General features: G+C 48.9%; 1 protein-coding gene and 1 long non-coding RNA gene across 8 annotated transcripts; one reads left to right on the top strand and one right to left on the bottom strand.

The window, feature by feature from the left end:
* Positions 1-774: 774 nt before the first annotated feature.
* Positions 775-24,075, bottom strand: PGGHG (protein-glucosylgalactosylhydroxylysine glucosidase). 7 transcript variants are annotated; one of them, XM_083839459.1, is made up of 15 exons: positions 23,947-24,075; positions 16,812-17,003; positions 14,628-14,895; positions 13,272-13,482; positions 12,209-12,644; positions 11,027-11,146; positions 10,698-10,829; positions 10,252-10,363; positions 5,784-5,856; positions 5,142-5,278; positions 4,389-4,522; positions 4,029-4,124; positions 3,483-3,580; positions 1,141-1,355; positions 775-961 (listed from the first exon to the last, which is right to left on the bottom strand). In XM_083839459.1, exons 2-15 carry the CDS (start codon positions 16,812-16,814, stop codon positions 897-899), a joined length of 2,100 nt encoding a protein of 699 aa, XP_083695585.1. In that variant the 5' UTR covers positions 16,815-17,003; positions 23,947-24,075; the 3' UTR covers positions 775-896. The 7 variants fall into 7 exon arrangements, 6 of the variants coding, with proteins under 6 accessions (XP_083695585.1, XP_083695588.1, XP_083695586.1 ...); XM_083839462.1 differs by lacking the exons at positions 16,812-17,003; positions 23,947-24,075 and adding an exon at positions 16,251-16,392; XM_083839460.1 differs by lacking the exons at positions 16,812-17,003; positions 23,947-24,075 and adding an exon at positions 15,853-15,961.
* Positions 19,543-22,153, top strand: LOC310900865. The gene is made up of 3 exons (XR_014585431.1): positions 19,543-19,677; positions 19,983-20,809; positions 21,930-22,153. It is a non-coding gene; the product is annotated as an uncharacterized lncRNA (long non-coding RNA).
* Positions 24,076-24,089: the final 14 nt, after the last annotated feature.

Raw genomic sequence — 24,089 nt, 5'->3', positions numbered from 1 at the left:
CCTAATTACAAGGCAGAAGACCTGCGTTGCTGCCTTCCCTAAGTGTTCCCACATGCTGTCCGTGGTGCCGAGCAGCCACAAATCTTTTTATAAACTCCCGGCCATTTAGGTGAGATTCCTGGGGTTTGTGTACAGAGCAGAACAAGTCTTGGCAGGGCAGGGAGTGCCTTCAAAATCCCCTTGCTCAACACGCGGCAGCTCTAATGAAGGCATGCAGGAAATACAGTACCAAAACCATAAATATTGTGCACCAGAACAATGCTCAGTTTCAGCCTTGCCTTTGTCCATACCTCATCACGCTGCCTCAGCAGCGTTTCCCAACACAGGGGGGAGTCAAGGTTTGGGGTGCTGGTGCTTGTCACATCCAAACACCAGAGGTAAAGTGATCCTCCTCTTTCTGCTGGCTGCTGCTGTGGATTGACGTGGCAAAGCAGCCATGGCTAGGCCTGCAAAACCCTTTGAGAAGCACAGCAGGAAGAGCACCCGCTGCTTTCTCAGGGTTTAGCATCCGCAGGCCGCTCAGGGAATGCGTTTCAAACTGAGCTCACACATTCCACCATTCTCCCCTCGTGCAAAGGACGTGGCTTTTAGGCTTGGTGTTGTCCCCTCTACTAAGCGAGAGATGGGGACGGCCTGGGAAGTGGGGACATGGGGCTCAGCGCCCCTGCTGTGGACAAGGATGCTCAGCTTCACTCAAAGAGCTGCTGCCAGCCCAGTGATGGTGAGTGCTCCACACACCTTCCCTGAGCCCAAAAAACAAAGCATACACAGTCCCACGGGGGCAAAAGTTTTATGGCACAGGCCAGAACACCGCAAGGATGCCTCATGCTTCTTCCTCTGACATCTGCACTTCAGGATTTTAGTCCCCTTCATGCAAAACCCAGATCAGCTAGGCTTTAATGCGCCTTGGTGGGTGACCTCTGAATCCATCCAGCTGCCGTGGGGAACGAGATGCTCTGCCCTGCAACAAAAACCAACATGCATGAGGCACGGGAACAGCTTCTCCCCACATTTTCTTCATTTATAGGAAAGTTGCCCAAGCAATGACTTCCTGAAGAGCTAGAGAGCAGGAAGTGCTGTTGGACAACTGCAAGGCCAGCACGCATAGTCACCCAGGGTCATGAAGGGTCGTGACCGTACCTTCACCCAGGGGAAACCGCTGCCCTGACTCCTCCAGCACTGCCTCCAGGGGCAGAGCGGGAGGGTCAAGGGGAGATTCAGTCACTTTAATCCTGATCTCTTCCTTGGTGATGGTGAACTTCAGTTTGTTCCCCAAGTAGGAGACACCGGTGACTTTCAACTTGTGGACGTCATCAGGACACGAGGGGTTGAAGAGAAGGCTGGTCTTTGTGATCCTGGAAAGGCAGGTGCAAGTCAGTCAAAGCAGCACCCCCTCATGTATCCCAGGGGCCCCTCCTCTTACTCCGTGCATTTTCAGGCAGAAAGACTCCTAGGTGCATCCCAAGGCTCTCTGGGCAAATCCCGAACACAACAACAAAGCATCTGGTGAAAAGCTACTGGGGCTGTGATTTCACAACCCAGCACCCTCTGGTGTTTCTGTCCCTCTTCCAGTTCCTCAGTTTTGGGTCTGTAGGTTGTATTTGAAAACAAACAAACAAAAACACAGCAGGATTATATTTTTTTCCCCCCTCTCAGTTTCCCACTCCAGCTCAGGGGGTGACTTTATCAGCAGCTATGCTGGCAAAACTTCAGAAATGCCCTGCTCCAGAATGGGGAGGAGAACTGGGCACAGGAACAAGCAGTGGGCAGCAGAGTTGGATAGAGATGATAAACTGCCAAAATAACTCAGAATAAACTCATATGTGCTCTTTCACAGAAAGATAAAAATCAGGCCAACAGCTCGAATCCTTTCTCCAAAGCCTTATCCAAAGTCAAGCAGAGCCCATTTTTGTGTTTTGGCTTTGGACAAAAAAAAAAAAAAAAATATAACAGTCACTAAATCTCTTACTGAAATATTGACTTGTGAGAGCTCTTGACCATGGTCTTGAGACCACTGAGAGGACTTGAGAGAGGCTCAAGAGCAGAAACAGCACACTTCTCCTATGCTGGAATACCAGACACACATGCCACCAGTCCTCAGCCTGAAATTAAATGCGGCTCATGGCCTGGGCCTGTGCTGCCCCACTCACAGTGCTGCCTCCACAGAGGTACTCAGCAGCAGACCAATGTGCCAGCCAGCCGTGCCTTACAACAGGCAAGGCAGGAGTGTGGTCTCAAGGACTACATCAATGTCATCGTGACATTTTTGGAAATTTGGCTCGAGCCCCAAAGCCTGTGGGTTGAGCCTATTGCAAGAGGGGCCCAAATCTGACACACACACAGCGTCTGAAGACCTTGAAGCTTTGCAAAAGCTGAGATTAAGGTTTTCAGCGAGGAATATAGTAGCTCACACCCAGCTCCACCAAGAGTCTGGTGGATTTCTCAGCAGATTCTGGCCACACACACACAGAGTAAAAACACAGTGCTAGAAGGCCTTGCTGGCAATCAAAAGACTTGCCAGTGTGATCCATCCTCAATTAAACTCTAAGAATACACTCCAGAGACTGCTGCTTCAGAGCTGAAACCACCAAGCTGCTTCAGATGTGAGAGGCAGGCTTGAAATTATATGAAGAGCTTAGTATGTTTTCTGAGGTATCTTAATACTGTGGCAATTCCAGCTGACCACTTTTCCTCCACAGAGTTGCAGTCCTGTGTGTGGACGGCAGATTACTTCAGAGGGGATGCAGAAGGACTTACACCTGTGTGTATGGCATCTCTCACTGGCAAGGCTGCTGTTAACCAGGCCGTCTACGACCCTCTGTACTAGCTTCCTTTTCCACACAACTTCTGGGACTCAGCAGGAGACTTCCCCTCTCTTACATATACTATTTTTAGTCTTTTGGCATGAGAATAGCAAATACATTTCCCAGTCCCTTGCCATTTCAGCAGCGTCACCATCTCTCGCTACAGTGATATCCACCGTGGCCTTTGCAAAAAAAAAAAAAAAAAACTCAAGCAAAAACAAACAAAAAATGGTGCAAAAGAAACAGGGAAAGAACTGCCTGCTTGAGACTCCCTTTCTACTCAGCAGAAAAACAGGGAAAGGAGAAAACAGCTTTGTGAGATAGCATTTTTGCTCACGATTACTTATCTCCTCCTTCCACCTAAAGGAGGTTAGGTCTTTACTCCTTTTGAAGCCAATGGCTTTAAACACTGATGTAGCTGGAGGAGAAATGGATCAAAGCTCATCATTTCTGAAAACTCCACTTTGTTCTCCAGCAGTGACCAACTGTCCCCAGTGTCCACAGTTCATCAAGGATCATTAACCACTACCTGCCAAGAGCCATTGGCAGATGTTCTGGAATTTGCTAGATGCTTCAAGTTCTTTTCTTTTTCACAAGCAACAAGTTGCTCCAGCTAAATGCTAACATTTCAAGTCACTTGTTGGTTAGAAATTAGATAAGGCATAACATAGGTCTCACCTGAACCCTGTGTAACCAAAGAGGACAGCTTGCAAGAATCCACCCATCCCTGTCAAGAAGTTCACAGCTCCAGATCCATCTGAATTCTCCACCCAGATCTACTCCAGTATGAGGGGGAGGAGGGGAAAAAAAGTCAGTGGTTTCACTGGGACCCTTCATATAGTTGTGTGTGTTTGAATATGTTTACCATCACAGCCACATATTAGGGGTATTGCAACAGTCATATGCTGTTGCCCATCCCAGCATGAGATGGCCTTTAAAATACCACCATCTCCATTCCCTTTCCCACCCCTTAAAGGAAGAAGGAAGCCTGGGATGAGCAGGATACTGACCCCTGGCTTTGTATTGCTTGGTAGGAAGCAAGTTTTGCTGTTCTTTGGAAACATGCAGAGAGGAGACTGAATGTGCAACCACCCAGCTCAATATGATAATCATCTAGTGACTGCAAGCACAGACAGCATAGAAGGGACCTACTTGGGGACACGCAAGATAGAAGCAAGAGACATTTGTCACATGGAAGCAGCGACAACACTCCACACAGCTGACCTTGAAGGGCTCTGTGATGTTGCTGAAACACTTGTTCAGTTGGCTCTGTGCTCTCTGCATCTCCTTCAGCTCCAGCCAGCCCACCGCAAACATGCTCTGCAGGAGGGAAAACTGTCCTTTTGCTGGCTGCTGTTTCCCCCAGGGGTGACTACACTGCAAAGCCTCCAGAGTGACACCATAACTAGCAACCTTCAGTGTAGATCCCTTTAGCACACATTTCTAGCTCCGAGATAACTGCCCGCGTTCTCTTATCGCTTAAAGTAGGTTTATGTCCATTGATATGGGCTGGCATTGACTAACTCAGCTAGGAATGACCACCTTGCAGATGAAAACTGCCTGAGACTTTGCCCCTCTCCTTACCCAGGTCATGGCTGGCCCATTCAGCTCGGTGACAGGTTCATACGTCTCCAGATCATTCCTCCGGACCTCAGGGCTCATGGGGTGCATCAGAGGGAATCCAAGCAAGACAACATCAGCTTGTTTCACACGCTCACCTGGGGAAAAGAGCCAAGAATCAGTCAGACCACATATGCCAGCTGGGAGTAATTGATTGTCTGTTTACTCATAAAAGGAATGAATCTGGTATACAGAATCTTAAACTTAGAACAACAGAAACCACATTGTGTTGGAAATGTTGTGGAACTGCAAGGAGGACAAGTCACTGCTGCCTTGCTAAAGGCAAATAAAATGTACAAAGGGGGCATTAAACTGAATGTGCACTTCCACACGAACTTTCACTGCTAGAGGTTGCTGGAATGGCAATACATCACACTTGACCTTGGAAGGACAGACCTCATTGCCAACACACGGGTTCATAGCCACCATGTCATCTGCAGCCCAGTATCCCATGCTCTCAAGGCCTCTTCCTACCCTCTGCGTACCTAAAATCCTTAGTTGTATGACCACAATAATGAAAAATGATCCACCAAGAAGCAGAAAAAACATCTACAAATCAGGATCCCCACACTGGCAACCCAAATTCTGCACTGAGAGAGCGAACGCTAGAGGTTTTTGCTTCAGCCAACCATTCAGGCACTGTCCCTGCCTCACTTGTGTGCTTCAAAAGAAAGAGCTCCAGCCAATTCAAAGGTCTGCTGCTGCCCCTCCACTCACCTGGGCTGTAACCATCGTACTCAGGATGATATTTCTTCTCCATATCAAAAGGCACTTTGACTTTGTTGGCACATTCCACCCACTCCTCCGGCACAGGGATCAAGAGGTCTTGAGCAATGTCAGCTGCAAAACGTAAGCTGAAAAGGAGCGAGGAACAATGTTTTATATCAGGCACAAGTGCCTGTGACCCCTTGGAGAGGGAAAAAGAAGGGAGGGAACACAAAAAACTAATTGAGCCATAACTCACTGCCAAAGAAGCAGGTGCTTAGAAAGAATATGGGTCAAAGTCTAAGCTCGGGGTAACAGCTTTCATTGCTGGAGCTGGGACTCCTTGTCTAGCTACATATATTTCCAGCTGGCTAATTGTCTAAACATCCCACACAATGCAGGGAGATAATGAAAAACTTGTCAAATGCCTCTGTCTAATGCATATACCTGAAGGGTCAGGTGAACTGCCAGGGGAGCATTTACCTCCTTCCACCGACTGCAAACAAAGGCAAAGGAGACCAGCTCAGACAGAGGTATGCAAAGAGAGGAAAGGTGTGCAGCATGTGGGAGACTTGCTGTCTCCTACCCCTGCCAGACAGCCAGGCAGAACAGAAGAAAATTGGCCCAGTGCCTTAACCAAAGCATGCGTGTTACCTCCGCCGGGCCAAGGCATTGGTGTAAGCAGAGTTATCAACCTGGTAGTGATATTCATCTGGGGGCATGACACCTGGAGGGAGAGAAAGGGTACACTTCATACTGCAGCACACCCAAGGTTTGCCATGGCTCTGTGCCCCTCCTCAGGGAGCTGGCACAAGAGAGGGAACCCCTCCATTGCACTGATGCCTGCTCACATGACTAGTATGGTGGAAAAAATATTAATCCTTAAGATTTGAGAGGTCTAAGAAGTTTATCCTAATGAAAGGAGCACTCTTTTCAACCAAAATTTAGTAGTTCTGATTGTTTCCATCTCCCACTACTGAGCTAATACTGGATGTGCTGCTCCTATGGGCCCTAAGGAGTCCATCCCTCCCAGAAATGGGAACTTGGTTTCATTAACATAGATGATTGTCCAACATCCATTCTTCCCAAGAATGTATTCCTGCCTTTTTAACATTACAGTCATTTTCCTTATGTCCTTGAAACAGCATATAAGTGGGGCCTCTGCAACGACTGAGCAGAGAGCATGGAGGAAGAGATGCTGCCTGAGCATTCTCACTACGATAATCATCAATAAAACTACTAGAAACACCTGTCTTGAATTGTACCTGCATTATTGCATGCTTGGAGTCCTGATATTTCCTGACAGTAGGTGTTGCTTCCCTGTTTCTGGAAGTGACCTCAGTGCAATACTCAGTAGAGGGGAACATAAGTGGTGTTTGCATTTGCTGTGAAGGAGAAACACCCTATCTTACAGCTTTATGAGTTAGCCTTAATGATCCTTGTGGCTTTGTTCCAAGTCGGAATATTCTGTGATTTAGCTGAGAAAGTGCAGACTCTCAAGGTAACAGGCATCCTGAAGGTATTTCCCTTACTTCAGAGCTGAGACTCGTAGGCAAGGTGACCTTCAAGTCCTTAACTGGATATATTTCCCTAGTTACAAACTCAACTCCTTCCCTTGCTGATGTCCACTTTCCGAAAGAAAAGTGAAAATAGGCATTTCAAGTGCCTTCTTCTGGGACAACTTTTGGGACACTGGGGTTTAATACAAAGGATCTATTGGTCACAAGCTAACCTGCAGCACCTCCAGGGGCTTTTCTAGCTCTGATCACCCCAACTGCATTGAGATCCTTTAACTCTAACCCAGCCATCTCCTCCAGACCCTCTGCCAACAAACAGCTCTGCTTCACTTCTAGCTCTTCTTCAAGTCACTGGTGATGTGTGCTCGTTCAACATAACATGCTTCAGCAGGATTGCTGCCTGTGGAGGCACCCTTTGTCCTGCCAGACATATCACTGGTTGTACTTAGTTGGCACCAACACCAGGAGACCTTCAAGGAATTAACTCCTATAGGCTGCTGTCAGATTTAAACTCAGGTCTCGTTTAAAAAATAAATAAATAAATGTTGGCCTGGGTTGCCAAGTCATAGAATGACTCGGGTTGGAAGGGTTTGCATTCCATCTTTTTTTATAAGCTCCCTTTAAGTATTGAAAAGCTGCAATGGGGTCACTCCGGAGCCCTCTCTTCTCCAGGCTGAAGATCCCCAGCTCTCTCAGCCTTTCTCCATAGGAGAGGTGCTCCAGCCCCCTGAGCATCTTTGTGGCCAGAGCAGAGGGGGACAATCCCCTCCCTGCCCTGCTGCCACCCCTCTGGTGATGCAGCCCAGGATGCAGGTGGCTGCCTGGGCTGCAGGCACACACTGCTGGGTCCTGCCGAGCTTTTTGTCCACCAGAACCCCCAGGTCCTTCTCTGCAGGGCTGCTCTCAGTGAGGTCTTCTCCCAGCCTGTGCTCCTGCCTGGGATTGCCCCGACCCAGGTGCAGCACCTTGCACTTGGACTTGTTGAACCTCATTAAGTGGGCCCTCTTCTCAAGCTTGCCCAGGTCCTTTTGGATGGTATCCCTTCCTTCTGGTGTGTTGACTGCACCACTTAGCTTGGTGTCATCTGCAAACTCGCTAAGGGTGCACTCAATCCCACTGATAAAGATATTAAACATTTCTGGTCCCAAAACAGACCCCTGATGGACACCACTTGTCACTGGCCTGCACCTGGACATGGAGCCATTGACCACCACTCTCTGGGTGCAGCCACCCAGTCAATTCCTTATCCACTGAATGGTCCGTCCTTCAAATCCATCTCTCTCCAATCTGGAGATCAGGATGTCACGTGGGATTGTATCAAAGGCCTTACAGAAGTCCAGGTAGATGACATCAGCCTGTCTGCCCTTATCAACTGATGCAGTCACTGCATTGTAGAAGGCCACCAGGTTGGTCAGGCACAATTTGCCCTTGGTGAAGCCATGCTGGCTGTCTCGGATCACCTCCTTGCATGTGCCTTACCATTGCCTCCAGGAGCATCTGTTCCATGATCTCCCCAGGCACAGAGGTGAGGCTCACTGGTCTGTAGTTCCCCAGACCCTCCTTTCTACCCTTTTAAAAATGAGAGTGATGTTTCCCTTCTTCCAGTCACCAGGGATTTCACCTGACTGCCAGGGCTTTTCAAATACGATGGAGAGAGGCTTGGCAACTCCTTCAGCCAATGCCTTCATGACCCTGCGATGCGTGGCACCGGGCCCCATAGACTTGTATGTGGGAAAGGAATTCACAGGTGGCTTCGCGCTGTTTCACACTTCCCTGAATTAGAGATAATGAGGAAACAAGCGGTAGAAACAAAAACTTGAGCAAGGTCAAGATAAAGTAAATTGGCTACAGTGTTAAAAGATGAGCTTTGGGCAGTGGCTAATTGCTGGCTGGCTCGAGGCGCGTCTGACGGTCTCTAACCAATTGTATGACAGACTTGGGCGCGTGGACAGCGCGGGGGGCTACGGGGAAAGTATATGTAGTATATACAAGATTCCTTATAAAGTTTCCTGCTTTCCCTGCTTGATTTCTTACACATGGGGGTAGAGAGCTCTTTCAAAGGAAAGCATCCTGAAAGAGCTGCCAGCTCCGATGAGCTCCTCTATTCCTAAGGACAGTGTTCCAGGGGATCTCATCCACTAGGCCTTTAAATAGCTGGAAGTTCCCTTTTCTAAAGTTCAGGGTCCTGACTTTGCCTTCTGCCAGGCCCATATTCCTCAAAATCATGAACTCAAGCAGGGTGTGGTTGCTGCAGCCCAGACTGCCTCCAGTCTTCACCTCTTTAATGAGTTCATCTGCACTGGTGAGCACTAGGTCTAGTAACGCCTCTCCTCTGGTTGGTTTTTCTAACACCTGGACCGGGAAGTTATCCTCAGTGCACTCCAGGAATCTCCTGGATTGCTTACAGCCCGCTGTGCAGCTTTCCCAGCAGATATCTAGGTGGTTGAAATCCGCCCCCACCATGAATGCCTGCAAGCACGATGCTGCTTGTAGCTGAAGGGCACGTCCACAGGCTCCCCTTGATCAGGCAGCCTATAGTAAACCCCAGCCACGAGGTGTCCTTTATTGGTCCGGTCCTTAACTTTTACCCACAAGCTCTCAACCTGTCCGTGGCTGTTTCTCAGAGGCAGCTTTTCACTGTTGAGCCGTTTCTTATAGAATCATAGAATATCTGAGTTGGAAGGGACCCACCAGGATCATCGAGTCCAACTCCTGTGTCCCCAAAGGGCCACTGAAAATATAGATAGATAGATAGATATAGATATATCAGACTATGTGTCTGAGAGCATTTTCCAAATGCTTCTTGAGCTCTGGCAGGCTCAGTGCTATGAGCCACTTCCCTGGGGGAGCCTGTCCCAGTGCCTGACCACCCTCTTGGTGAAAAACCTTTTCCTGAAATCCAACCTGAATACTTAACATAGGCAAGGAAGGAGGGGTAGGAGTGCTGCCCTCCACCTCTTCTGAAGCCCTTCTTGTAACCCTCTTTTCCAGTGTTCCTGTTATGTGATCCATCCCACCACATTTCCATGATAGCAATTAAGTAATGGTTTTCTAATTGCCCTGTGGTTTCCAACTCCTCCTGCTTGTTTACCATGCTGAGTGCATTGGTGTAGAGGCACTTCAGCTGGGCCATCTGCCACATCACCTTTTTAGAGGAGTCCTTCCCCAATTCCTTTGGGACAATTCACAAGCATTTCCCTGCTGTTTCCTAAAGCAACAATGTACCCAGGTTCACTTCCATCACACAGAGGTACATTCCCGTTCCCTGCTGAATCTCTCTCCTTCCTCTCTAAAGCCCTCGTACCCTATTTTCCAAAGTGTCGCCAGTCACACCATCAGACCTCAAACATGCTTGTCGCATCAACTGATATTGCAATGGAAGGAGACGCTGAGGGGTGTCCTGTGAGCAGCAAGGGGCTGAGAGGAAAACAACTGGCCCTGTGGCACTGAAAGAGCTTGGCATCTTGCCACGTGGATACAGACAGGGATAATAGGGCAGGAGGCTATAGAACGCATGCACTCCCACCCAGGTCTGGCTGGAGGGGCTCTGAGCCTCTCTTTGCAAAGCCCTTCCCCACAAACAGGCCTGGCAGTTGCAGAAGTACCTCTGATGTGGTAGCATTGCTCCTCCTCGCTCCACACCATCCTGCTGCACCAGTACTGAGCCACGGCCACCACCAGCTTCCATCCTCCATCCTCCCTGAACAACTTCTGGTCCTGGAAGGAGCCAAAGCCAGAGAAAAACAGGGGCGGGGAAGCATGAGGGAAATTCAGACAGGCCTAGACTCAGCAGAAGGAAAGGAGCTATAAGAAAATGCACAGAGCAGGGGAAAAAGGCAGAAAACTGGCCTGAATTGAGCCAATAGGATGCTGAGCCACCCTTGAGGAGCAAGATTGGGAGGAGGAGACGAAGAAAGGATCCCAGAGTGCTACTGGCAGTTCCGACAGGAGCAGATAACTGCAGAGTTTCTCTGAGAAGGGACAGCGACAGTCATCAGATGCCCTGCAGGCCTCACCACCAGGCCCTCCGCGTGGCACATGCTCCCTTTACCTGCGTGGTGTAATAATACTGCTCAAAGGCCATCAAAACATCCCCAGTGATGTGAATTTCTTGGGCTCCATAGATGTCCTCAGGACAGACCTCCTGGCCAGTGGCTGCACTCTCCCACGGGAACTTAGCACCCTGCTGGGAGAAGACACCCATGGAGCGGCAAAACACAACCTCTCCTGACACTCTTCCCTGTTTACAACCTGCAGGCAAAGCCCAGCTCACAGCCTCTGGCTAAAGATAGAGCCATAGAGGAAGAAGAAAGTCGAACTGTCCTGCTGGGTGACGCTGGTGGGGCTGCACTGTCCCCAGCCCAACAGCCCTGTCCCCACCTTGTAGCCTTGCTCCTCTGCGTTGCGTAAGGCTCCTTCCAGCATGCGAATTCGGTACTCCAGAATGGCTCGGGCAGCCTCAGGGTAAAACAGCAGGATGTTCGGGAACACCCAGGTGTCCTGAAAACATCCGAGCAAAGCAAGGTGGTGAAACTGGCTGGTTGGGCACCCAGCTGCTCCCACCAGTTCAAGTCCACCCCCAGTCCTGAGTGCTCTGACCATGACTTTGCTGCTGCTTAAAGGTGCTGTCACATTGGCTCACTAAAAGGCATAAATCCACAAAGGTCTGTTTCTGCCCTCAAAAGTGCATCTAGGCACCCATACCTGGTACCTTGCTAGGATAATCTCAGCGGGACCCTCAGCATGCAAAAGAGGAGAGGCAGGAGTCCTCCAAAAAGCCAAAGGATCTGGGGTGGGTCAAAAACAAGGCCCACAGGACTAAAAAGCCTTTGCCCGTTTGAAAGACCAGGCTGGGTTCAGCACAGGGGGCTCAGCACCATCTAGCCGTGTTTCTCGCTCACATTATGCGTTAAATATTCAACTGCAGAGCTGCGTGCTCATTCAGTGCAGCTGCCTCCAAGGGCAGCTCTGAGCCTCTGGTTAGGACAAAGCTGCCCGGATGGACTGGTTTGCTGAGTACACACCAAACCTACGCTGAAAAGCTGAAAACATAGAAAACGCTTGCTTTTTCAATAGTTACCTCAAGCACAATAGGGTTTGCTGATGCCACCAAAGCTGTGAGGATTTCAGGCAGGTTTCAGCTCGTTTCAAACTTGTTTCCCGTATGTTAGTGGCCTTGCTTTAAACTAGACACTGAAGTTCCCTTTGCTTTGGCCTCTCTTGGGTGAGCGACCTATCTTAGCATGGGGAAGAGAGCTGCCCTGCTGTGGGATCCCACTTGGCCTCTCACCCCCACTGTCTACACACCAACACCAGCCTTCTGGCTTGGCTTTAGGCAATAAACTTTTGAGTTAGAGGAGATAACTAACATGAGTAATGCCTAGGATGGAGCTGAGCCTCACTAGTTGTTAGCGAAGGAGAAGCAGGATGCTCTTCTACAAGAGGCTGGTGCCAAGATACCCCTACTGCCAGCAAGGAGGAGAGCAACCTCATGCCAAGTTTCCTCCATCCCAGTTGCTTCTCAAAGCCCCAAGGTGAACCAATAGCACAGCTTCAACCCACCTGGTCCCAGAAGACGTGCCCCCAGTAGTCCTCACCCCGGGTGCCATTGGACAAGCCACCAGGGCTGATGCCGTGGAATAGGAAACCCGGGTTGTCCCGGGGAGGGATGGCGCTCAGCAGGTAATACAGACACCCGTAGAGGGCCTGTCTTAGAGGCAGAGGGCCATCCAGGTCGATGCAGCACCCTCGCCACAGCGCGTCCCAGGCGCGGGTGTGGGAGGAATAGAGGGAGCCAGAAGCAATGAGGGCCAGCCCCTCGCTGTAGCTCCTCTTCACCTCCTCTTCGCTTTCAGCCACAGCTGTCAGGAACTCCCAGGACTGCTCCCACTCCTCCCCGCACAAGGTCAGGGCTTGTGGCACAGGAGTCCAGAGCATGTGAACAGTGGGTCGGGGTCCCCCCTCTACCTCAGGAACCAGCGTTGTCCCATAGACATAGCTGCAGGGGATGGCAAAAAAGTAAGGGAAAAGTTAGAGCAGAGCCGAAGTGCAAATCAACCCACACAGGGTGAACCATCAGCTGAATTTTTCCCCTGTTCCCACCTAGGATAGAAGCTCCCTTGTCCCCATACTTCAGCTCAGCTGCAGTCCCAGTTCCAAACTGTAGAAGACTGAGATTCATCACAACTCTCTCACGGGTTCTCCAGCCCCATCAAGCCATTTTTAGAGCTTATCTCCTCCGAGCTCACCATCTTCCCCAAACTCATTTCTTTGTAATCACATATAGTCCCTGTGGCCTCTGATGCTCTTGTGTGTCAGCGTAGGTAATAATTTTGGCATTGCAACTAATAAAAGTGTTTCTATATATTTTATATATAATAAGAAAATAGATATATGTGTGCGTGTGTGTGTATATTTATATATGTATATGTATGTATGTGTATATATATAAATATTTTTCATTCCTGTCAGGAAGAAGTAAATCTGCACAAGCCTCAATAATACTTATAATTTCAGTCTAACTCTAGCCTTATTTTTTCAGTTTTCTATCTGGGAACAAGGCAATGTGCTACAATCTACGAAGGATTTGTTCCAGGCCAGGCTCCTGCCTGCGATGCAAACTCACTGTGCTCCCTGGAAGTCCAGTCCTTGGTACAGGTCCAAGTCCTGGCTCTTTGGCACAAAAGGAGTCCGGAGCTCCACCGTGATGGGTTGGCCGGTGTGAGCTGACCGCCGGATGGTGATGCTGAAGGCCATCAAGTGAACAAGGGAATGGTGAGCGTAGATTTGATGGGTGGCTGTATAACTGGTTGACTGAAGCACGTGGCTGAAGGTTCCTGTAAGCACAAAGAGTCAGCCTTTTTAGCTGCCAGGTCCTGATGTTCTGCCCCAGACTAACATTTCTCTCTTATTTACTGGTTCCTATTGGCAAAGGAACAACCTTTCCCAGATCCAGGCCAGAACACAGGTTTTGACTGGACAACACTGTTAAAACACTAAATCTGACCAAGCTAGTGAGGAATGGATTCGTAATATAATTTTTTTTTTTTTTTACCAGGTTTCACCATTAAACAGTCTTTACTGAGCCTGGCTCCAGCAGGGGTTGAGATATAATCTGAAAATCGCCTGCTTTTATTCTCCACTTATTCCAAAGCAACTTCATAAGAGTAACGTAGGAGTTGGACTAGATGATCCTTATGGGTCCCTTCCAACTCGGGATATTCTATGATTCTATGAATGTGGGAAAGGCAAGTCTTCTGCATGTCTTCCATGCCTGAATGAAAGTGCCCCTTTCATTCAGTAAATACCACTACTTAGAGAAGAACTGCTTCTGAAAATAAATGAATTTAGTACTCTGTACAGCTAAATCCTGAAATCTGCAAAATGAGCACTCGCAGAGGGATCAGCAAAAAAAACCCTCCTCACCTTTCTTCCAACTACACTTTCTGATGTATGACACCAAGGTCAGAGCTGGCTGCTGTCCAAAGACACGAGCAAACAATGCCATATCCATTTCTGGCTCCTTTACAAGCACGCTGTGGGGTTCACTTAACAACCATTAGCTGCCTCCAAAATAAATGCCTGCACCTGAACCAAATGGTTAGACACCTACGACAGTCAGTGAAATCAGGGATACGATTCATCTCATATCTTTATAACATTTGAACTGATTGATCAAATCTCCTTTACCAACAAAACTACGTATCTGTTCTGCACAAAAATTCCAGCACTGACTGCACCTAAAGCAATGAATTCCACTGCTGGGGTGGAGCTGACATCCTTCACAGACCTATTTGGTACACACTGAGTCATCCCACGGGTGAGCGGAGAGAAGAAAGAGGTGACCTCCTGGAAGAGGCAAGGAGGCTTAACTTCTAGAAGAGGGTGGCCAGCAGTCAGAGAGAAAGAGCAAAGGGCTCACACTGCAGGTAGGAAAGGAAGTTGCAGGACAGAAACACCTTCTCTGTGCTTTGCTCTTTACCTGTCTGGGTGTTCAGGCTGAAGGTCTCAGCCAGGCTGTCCGCACCAGGCACAGTCATTCTCACGCTGAGGGGGCTGGGGACGTCAGCACGGTGCGTGTCGCCCACCGCTCCGTTGTACACCCCATTGACGTGGAGGATGTCACGGTACACACGGGTGCCGAGGTACGCGTTGGTCACCGTAGCAAGAAGACGCTGGTCTGAGGGCAAACAAGTGGTGGTGAACACAGCAGGGTCCTCCTTGCCGTCAGTCATTTTTACCAGTCCAAACTACGGAACAAAAATAAAAAAAGCTAAAAGTCAGCGAAAAGGGCTGGACAGTGCAATCCCAACACAGACAAAGTTGGTGCATGGCTGAGTGTGGTTGTGGAGGATGTCAGCTGAAAACGGTGGCTGCAAATTGCCCCTCTTTGTACAACCTTCCTGCTCATCTGCCTCCAGCCTCGCTACATTCCTCAGGTCTCTATTTCCTTTATTTTCCCCTCTGATCACCGCCAGCACCTCTAAGCCACGGTTTTCCTCCATCCCAGCACCTCAGGTGAGTCAGCTCCACGCAGGCTCATTTCCTCCTGTATAGCTTCCTTTTTGGCAGACATCTCCCAGCCAGGCAGGACAGTTTCTTTAGCTTACCCAGATCTTGCGTGCTCATTGCTTTTGTCACTTCTCCAATTTTTCCCCTTTCACTTCCCTTTCTATGCTAGTATCTCACCACTTTCTCCCAATACATCACATAACTATTTTCCTCTTCCTTCCTCATCCTCCCAACATTATTCCGCAACATTACTGAATGTTCTTTTATTCTTTATCCTCGTGGTACCTCCACACTTCCCTTCCCTCTTGCATCTCTAGTTTCACTTCTATTACTGGCTTGCTGGGGAAGGAACATTTTATTTATTTTTTTTTTATATATATACATATGCACATATAAAGAGAATATTGCAAAAGTGAGTTGGACCTGGTGCCTCGCAGCATTAGGCACTGCATTAATATAAAAAAATGATAGAAGTGGAGCACGGACAGGCTCTTCAAGCAGAGGGGGGACACCAGCTCTGGGCAGTACCCGAAAGCTGTCCCCACAGACTGCCGCGCTTGGGGACAACTCAGTTGGCTCACATCAGGCGATGCCCGCGATCAAATCACAAGAAAAAACACTCCTCCTGCCTGCAGGGAGGGAGTTAAAAAAAAAAAAAAAAAAAAGGTGTGGGAAGTTCGGAGATTTGACCTTGCCTTTCATGTCAGGCTGTGCGCGGACTCTGACCACGCAGGCTGCTGCCGTGGGGCCCTGGTGGAGGGGGGACGACGGAAGTTGCCCAACTGAGATGGGAGGAAGGAAATAACTCCCTCCGCCCTTCCCCTTCCTTAAAAATATCCTGGTTGACACATAGGTATTTGCCTAGATAAGCTCACCGTCCGGTACACCAGGGACTGGGACTGCCTCGAGAACCAGGAAGGAGGGACCCAGACAAAAAAGCTGAAAGTTGTCCAAGAAATTTAGCAATGAGCACAGCCCTGGCAGACAGCCATCATCGTTCTCCATTGAGAGAGCAGCACAAAGACCTCTGCAGAAGGAATTGTGGCTGACAACTGCCCTTTGTCCCTAGCTGCAGTGTGACCCTTTTACTTGCCTGCTTTTGGAGATCCAGACTTCAGCTTTGTAACACATTCCAGCTTCCGTCCTTTGAACCGCTGCTGGCGCTGCAGCATGTTTTTCTGGTGCAGAGCAGTCCCCACCCTGATTTTCTGTGCCACGAAGGCACTTCTAGTATTAATCCCCATTCCTCCCAGACCCCAACACCTTCTATTGTTTTTAAAACCCCGTCACACACGGAACACAAGGGTTTACTGAGCTCAAAGATGCCCAGCTTACCTTCCGCTACAAGGTCAAACGTGCTTCCTTCCACGTGTTGAGCTCTACCTGCTAGGCTACATTACTTGATGCTACCCAAGCACGGAAGCACCTGTACAACCATGTCTCTGGGTAGCACCCAAACCCCAATTCCAGCTTGCTGATGCAGATAAGCCATGGCCTCAATGCACCAAAGCCCCTGCTTTGGCAGAGTAGCCGCCTGTCTCCAGCAGAGACTGCTTTGAGACAGCCAGAAGCCACGGCGCTGCACAGACATCCTCTATGGCCCAAACCATGACTACTCATTTCCCTGCAGATCTTTCCAGAGCTATGTTCTTACCATCTCATGTCACAGTCCGGCTTTATACACGAGCAGAAAAACAGATCTTGCAATTGCCAGCTGCAGTGGCCAAATTCATCCCATGTGTCCTGCAGCAAAGGGAGATGGCTGCTCCTCTGCAGACACACTTGTGCTCTCCATCAAACGTGGCAGCCACAGGAAGGCACAGAAGCATCGTGTTGCTGACCTAGGCTTAGGAAGTGGGGGCATTAAGGGGAGGGAAGAAAGAAAGAAACAGGAAGTTACTGTAGATCTAAGTGCAAATTTCTCCCTGGATCCCAAATGTGCCTCCAGTTCATTTGTCAATGCCCACCAGAAGATGGAGGTCCCAGATCTACCTCTTATTTGATTCGGTGTCTCTTCTCTCTGAGTCTGATCCTGCTCCCTTTCCCTCACCTTGTCTCCAAGGTCAGCCCAGGCATGGGGCAACCTCAGCTTTTGTTAGCCTTCACGTTCCTGCGAGCAAGAATATCATCAAGGCTCCCTGCTCAACCAAACCAAGCACTGCCTCTGTCCCTGATGCAGGGGAGCACTGCGTCAGCAGCTTGCCTGGCACCTGAAACACAGTCCTGCCATGCTACGGCTCCTGGAAAGCTTTGAACTGATTATGGGAGAACATAAAAATAATCCACCCTACACCAATGTGAGCAATATAGGTAAATGTGTAGGGCAGCATCAATGCCAAAATGCTTTAAGGCCAAATCCTAGCCTCTACACAGCTACCCTCTTTAGCCCGCACGATCCTTGGAAGGACAAAACCTCCTTTAGCCAAAAGATCTAAGGTCCATTCCTTGTGGATCAGTGGACACATGGAAAGCAGCATGGCCAGATGCTGTGACTCTTGTAGAAACCTACTGCCTCTGGCTCGGTGCTGAGAGAGGAGGATTATCTTACTGAACAATCCAGCATTTATGGGATAAATACCACACATCTGTTCTACTCTCTGTAAATCCACAGAAAAGCCAATGTCTGAATCAAGTAAAGCTGTTACCAGTGTGAAGGAAGCAAATCCTCCATCCAGAAGCTCTCCCAGGCAAGCGAAGACATTGCTTCTCTTTGCTCGCCGTGGCTCGGGGAAGATGAACACTCCTCACCACACCTTCCTGAGCAAGGCACTGTGAGTCACTTCAGATTTGTGACTCAAGTCTCCCACAAGCAGCACCAGAGAGAAGTGATAGTGACTGAGCCAGGAGGAACATGACCAGAAACCACACTGAAAGCATCACGTAAGCTTGCAAACAAAATAAAGGTAATGTTCCTTGTCCCACCTCTGGGTCCAATCATGCTAAACGGGGCTGAGGGGTTTTCCATGGGCACACGTGGTAACATGTCCTGAAGCAGACTTCCTGCTAGAAACTACCCAGGGAGGAAGGGGAAAGGAAAGGTGGAATATCAAGGGTGTATGAGTCAAGAACAAGGGCTGCTCTACAACTTCTTTAAGAGAAAAGGTAGAGGGGGGTCAAAGTGTCTCCTGTGTCAACTGCTCCAGGTACATGCATCTGCTGCTTCCATGAAAATTCACCAGCCTGTGAGAGACAAAGGTAGATGGTCCCTGGGTAATACAATTTGCATAGCAGAGCATTGCTGGACCAGTTCTATCGATATCTGAGGGATGCCTTGGAGAAATTCTGATGAGCAGCGAAGGTCTGAGCCCAACTACTAACATTTGTTACCAGCTCTGCTCTGCGTATTTAAGGATCTAAAGTCAAACCTCGCCGCAGGAAGCTTCATTTAGGCTTTTCTTTACTCTTCGATTCCAACAGCTGGTCTCAGGCAAGGGATGAGTCTGTGGCAGAGGTACATGAATCTAATCCACCATAGAGCACCCCAGGTGCTGCAGCTCAGACACCGTCAAGGCTTTCAATACAAGCATTTCCTTCAGCAGCTGCGAGTGCACGAGTGGAGAGCATTCACTCCTCCAGCCCACCCAACAGATAAGCATTGTTTTCTTTGCTTTGTTGAAGGAACATAAAAATACCCTTCTCAGAAAAATCCCTTTATCTCAGCAAGACCTGCTCTGACTCTGTCACAGCTTTTTCAAAGTTGATCTTGCTGTGACCAGAAAGCAGTGTTTCTAAAGACCCTTTCTTCATTGGCAAGATGACCACAATAAGACCCCTTATGCATCGGCACCATATGATTTTCTCCCAGATAAGTCAAGACAGACAAGTTTCTTTAAAAATTTGAAGAGAAATCTGTTAACCACAGCCATCCTTTGTCACCAGCTGTTCCTCCATCTTCTCAAAGGTTCAAAACTGGTATTTTTCCTTGGCTCCTGCTTGAAACAAAACTTGCAAGACTTCACCGCTCAGACAAGGTTATTCCCCTGCCATTTATAGGAAAACACAACCAAGGCTTTCCCAGCTGCCCCAGACCAACGTGGCCACTCTTGCTGTCATCCATGTTCATCCCAGCAATGCTCCTCAACATGAGTACTTGTCTCAGATGAGAAGATTGATCTACAGGAGCAAAAGAGGTTTCTCACCAAGGTTTTCAGAAAGGTACAGGAATGCTCCCCCCCTCCTTTGCACCCTAAAAAGCTGAGCGTGTGCGGACTGATTGAAGAAGGTGATGCGATGTCTGCTAATACAATTATGACTGAGGAGGAAAGTGAGTAGGCATGAGATATAAAGGGGGATTTCCTGGAGGTCAGAGGACTAAGAGTCTCCTTCCTTATCTCAACATGGAAGGTGTTTTGTGAAATTGCTCAGAAGAAAAACCCTTCGCTGCTAGAGGCTCCGCCACCTCCCCAGCTTTGTGACTGCTGCATAGAGCGATCACTGTCAGCGAGTTGGAAAAAAGTTCTGATGAGACAGGCGTCAAAGAGGAATCCTTTGGAAAGCCAGCTGCAAGCAGCAGATATAAGGTAAGAGGATTCTCTTACTGCTTTTAAATTTCTTCAGTCATCTTTCATCAACAAAAGTGTGCTTGGCCTGTCCTGGTCCACGCAGCTCACTGTGCCACTTGTAAGGTAAAAACCTGTGCCTTCCTGAGACAGCTGGTGCTCTGGGAGAAAGTCTCTGACCTTCTCAATATAATAATAAAAACCCAGTTTTACCCCAAAGAGGAGCCTGCTGCACACCGCAAAACCCCAGCAGCTGCCAGGAGAACAAGAGAGCATTCCCAATTCCGTACAAATCCCGATAATCCTTCTGTGTACCTGTTTTTAAGGGAGAGAAGAACAAAGCTGGGTTATTCAACGAAGCTGGCACGTGTTGAAGCAAAGGGGCCTGACTTGTCTCTCTGACAAGTGCCTGCACATCGCAGGAATGAGACCCAGGCTTGCGGCTTTCAGCCACTTCTGCTATCGGGTTGAGGCAAGTAGGAAGTTGCTTCTGCAAACATCAGCCCAACCTGACCAAACAGCACCAACGAATCCGTCAGCGGCTCCAACAGTCCGTGGCTTGCAGGACAGGTCATAATACCACGTAAGGCCTGTATGTGCTTGGTTTGGAGCCTGTACATCCACTGAGCCACAAAGGGAAGACGGAGAAGCCAAGCAGCCATTGCTGGTTCAGGACAAGCAAGGGTTGGCCATCGCATCTGCAACGGCTTAAAGAATGTATGTTTTTTATGGGTCTTACAAATTTAAGAAAGTTCAAAATAAAAGGTTTGCCCTCCAGCAGGACTTTGCAGAGATGCCTTCCCTTGATGGTTGGGGCTGCTGTTTGTGGCGTGCAGGCAGAAGGTCAAACACTCCAGGGGGAGGAAAAAAGCAGCGAGCGCTCGAGGAGAACCTTGACGCTTGCAGGTTTTCTGCTGCCACGCTCCCAGGAGAGCGGGCCCGGTGCCAAGGGGTGGCAGCAGGGGGGTGGCAGTGACGGGCCAGGCAGCTGCAGTCCGGCGGTGGCTGCAGCAAGGAGGGCAGCGCTCAGCCTGCCGCCGCCATGTGGGGCTTCCAGGGGGGCTCCCGGCTGCTGGCCACCATGCTGCGGGCACCACGGGTCCCCCGGGCGGGGGTCACCTCCAAACCACCTGAACACCCGATTTCTGCTGCTGTGAGTAGCTTACGGGGGGGTGAAAAAAATAAACGGGGGAGGGAGGTAGCTGGGGACGGCCTGGGCACTGGCATACAGACCCAACTTTTTGCTGGGAATTAAAGCAAGGTGGGGGGAGAGGTAGGAAGAAGGGTGCACATGCACACACCTCCTACCCCCTACCCCCCCAGCTCTTGCTTCCCTTTTATTTTGTCCATTCTGCACCCCACCCTCCTTTTAAGTCCCCTACAGCCTAGACTGCCCTCCATGGGCTGCTTGAAGGCCCCAGGCACCCCACCAATGCAGGGACAGCCCCATTCCCACCCCCTCCCCGTCCCATTTTTACTGCCATTTCCAGGGGGGCACTCACCCCCAAAGCAGGTGTCCTCCCAGGCAAGGAAGGTCTGCTGCCCCGGCAGAGCTGAGCTGTGTAGGTCCTTCCACTGTTCCTTCCTTTTGCAGTGGGGATGATTGCCCACCAAAACGGCAGCTGCTCCAGCTGCAGAGACCCTCCTGGGCTGGGTGAAAGGAGTTCAAAAAAAAAAAAAAAGGAGCTTTATGCCAACAATCCTGGGTGGGTTTCACTGCCAGCCTTTGCTTGTGGAGTTTACCCCCAAGCTGCATTTCCAAGGTCTGCAATGAAGCGTTTCCAAGGTCTGAAGACTCTTCTCCAAGCCAAATAAGAAATAAAAGTGACAGCACAATGGGTTAAGTGCTGTGCTTGTGTGCCAAAAATAGCAGAGGCTGCTTCGCATTGCTCTTCCCGCCTCAAAGTCATTTGAAAGTCAGGCACAGCTGCTTCTGGAAACTGTGGGCCCAAGCCTGAGTCTCGCAGCCAACTGAAGGACACAGTCACGCTTCCCAGCAAAGTATCGTGACCAAGAAATACAGAGCAATAGAAACAGACCTAGAGAGCAGCCAACTTGGTCCGCTGTTGGTAGAAACTGCTGTGCTTACCCAAATCTCCTTTCCACAGGCCCAAAAGGTGTTCACCCGACAGCCTGGAAAGGGCAGGGAGTGCAGATGAGCGCACTCTGTTGCATTAGATGCAGCAGCATGCAATTGCCCCGGGGACCCCACGGGCATTGCAGCTGCTGTGCAGCCATCCCACTGATCCTTCTGGTCCTTCTCCCACCCGCAGGAGCAAGCCATCGCGCTAGCTGCGATGTTTACATGCTTCCTGGCACCAACAGCCTGGGTCTTGGCACACGTGGAGCACTACAAGAGCAGAGGAGATTAAGAAGTGGCCAGAACCACCTACACCCCCAGGAGCAGAAGTGCGAGCGAAGATAAGATCACAGAACAGATCTTCATCCGGGAAAGAATCCCGAGTTTGTTCATTAAAATTCATGTTTTTGCATTAAACACCGGGGTCTGTTGGCTTTGCTTGGTCCGTGTGCTTGTTGATAGGGGAATGAACCCGCAATCCTGTGCTGCTGGACAGCGTGCTGTCCTGGAGGCAGTGTTCCTTTCTAAGTTTGCAGCAGGCCCCGGGGATGCATGGTTTCCCACTTGAGCTTTTACCTAGTAGAGTTGCAGTGCAGCATAAGGCAGATACCAAGGAACTACTCAGCATGAACACGGAAGAAAAAAAATTAAGTTGAACTCCTGACAAGAAAATGCTCAAAGGCTTTAAACATCGCTTTAAAATACCACTTTAAAAGTGGTCTGCTGGCTGCTACTCACCTGACTTCTTTTGATCCTGTGTGAAGACACACACACCAAACTTCCTAAGCCCTAGGAAAGCTGACAGCCAGCACTTGCTCCCACTCAGAAAGATCTAGAGAGCAAACCGTATTTCCAGACATCCTGAAGAAACTTCTGAAACTGCCACAATTCACTTGGACTACACATCTTTACACTCACTTCAGAAGCTGCTCAAACATTTCTGTACAAACACTCCCCACAGTACAAGAGGGTTGTCAAAATATTCTCAGGGAAAAGACTCGAGTACTGCCTCAACAGCACTGCCTCAGCTTTTTGATATGCATCAAAAGTGATGGCAGCCCTCTGAGCTTGCTGCGCAGTTGGCACTGCCTTTACTCCCAACATGTAGCGACATGAGGCTGCTAAGGAAATTCTATTTTCGAGCCCTCTTCCTGTCTTTAGCTATGAGGTAAAGGGAAGATTTTCCTGACCAGAATGCACATTCCCCCAGCCTTCTCTTCTGAAGCCAGTAAGAGCAAGATCAGGAATGAGCTTTGGAAGATGCAACAAGGCGTGAGCTAGGGAAGTCAAATTGCATGAGACAGGAGGAGAAAACATCGCAACGTAGTTCAACAGCTCAGCTACGGGCAGAGCAAACATTAAAGCTGATGGAATGGGCAGGGAAGACGCGGGTATTCAGAACTGAACCAAGAAATTTAGACAAAAACTAATAAGAGGCAGGAGGGTTGAGGGTGACCAGGTGTAGGGTTTGACAGTTTTACTTTTGCTGTTTTAAAAAAAGTTTAATTCTTCCTCGTCCAAGACATCTTTGCACTCGCATAGCAGCGTAGCGTCAGCCATGTGCTTTCTTTTTTGTTGCTGGTCTTAAACCCTGAAAGTCAAGACAGCAAACAAAAACAGCATACAAAGAATAAGCATTTCTATGCTAGTTTGAGTGACACAGAATATTCAATAACCAGAGAATCAAAATGCTAACCGAAGCTCTTGAATCACAGTAGTCCATCAAGCTAGCACTGTGAAGCAAAAACCATCCATGGATGCTTTGGCAGCAGTACTTAAAAAAATCCAGTTACACCCTCAGGAATTTATCCAAGTCATATGACTGCTCAATTTAAAGCTACTGTTATAAGTTTTAGTGTAGTTTGCTATTACTACTGTTTAATTATGTGTATTGTGCATCCAAATGGATACTTGGACATGGCCCCCAGTTCAGACCTGCATTTGTTTCAAAGATAACTGTGCACATCAAGACTTCCATCCTTACACAGACATCAGCAGTAGCAGAGTAAAACCATTACATTATGGAAAGCTTTTAAAGTCATTAAGAGGCAAAAGCAAAGAAACAAACCCAAAAAAAACACAACCTCATCTCAGGACTTATTCAGACCTTTTCAGTCACTTCTGCTTATTTGTCAAAAGATATCAGGAGTATAGCTTCCCAAAATAGCAGAACTTGCCAATAAAGAACACATTTAAATAGTACTACGTACCATGCAAATTATACACTAATCCTGCTGGTGATTAGCGGACTGATTTAATCTGTATTGTTCCTGGAGAAAGGGGATTTGTAACATGAAACCTAGAAGGAAGCATATTCGTAAACAGAGCAGAGATCCAAATGCAAGTCAGAAAG

Source organism: Anser anser (genome assembly GCF_964211835.1).
Source record: "Anser anser genome assembly, chromosome: 5".
NCBI classification, from domain to species: domain Eukaryota; kingdom Metazoa; phylum Chordata; class Aves; order Anseriformes; family Anatidae; genus Anser; species Anser anser.
This window is presented reverse-complemented; position numbering and strand designations above follow the sequence as displayed.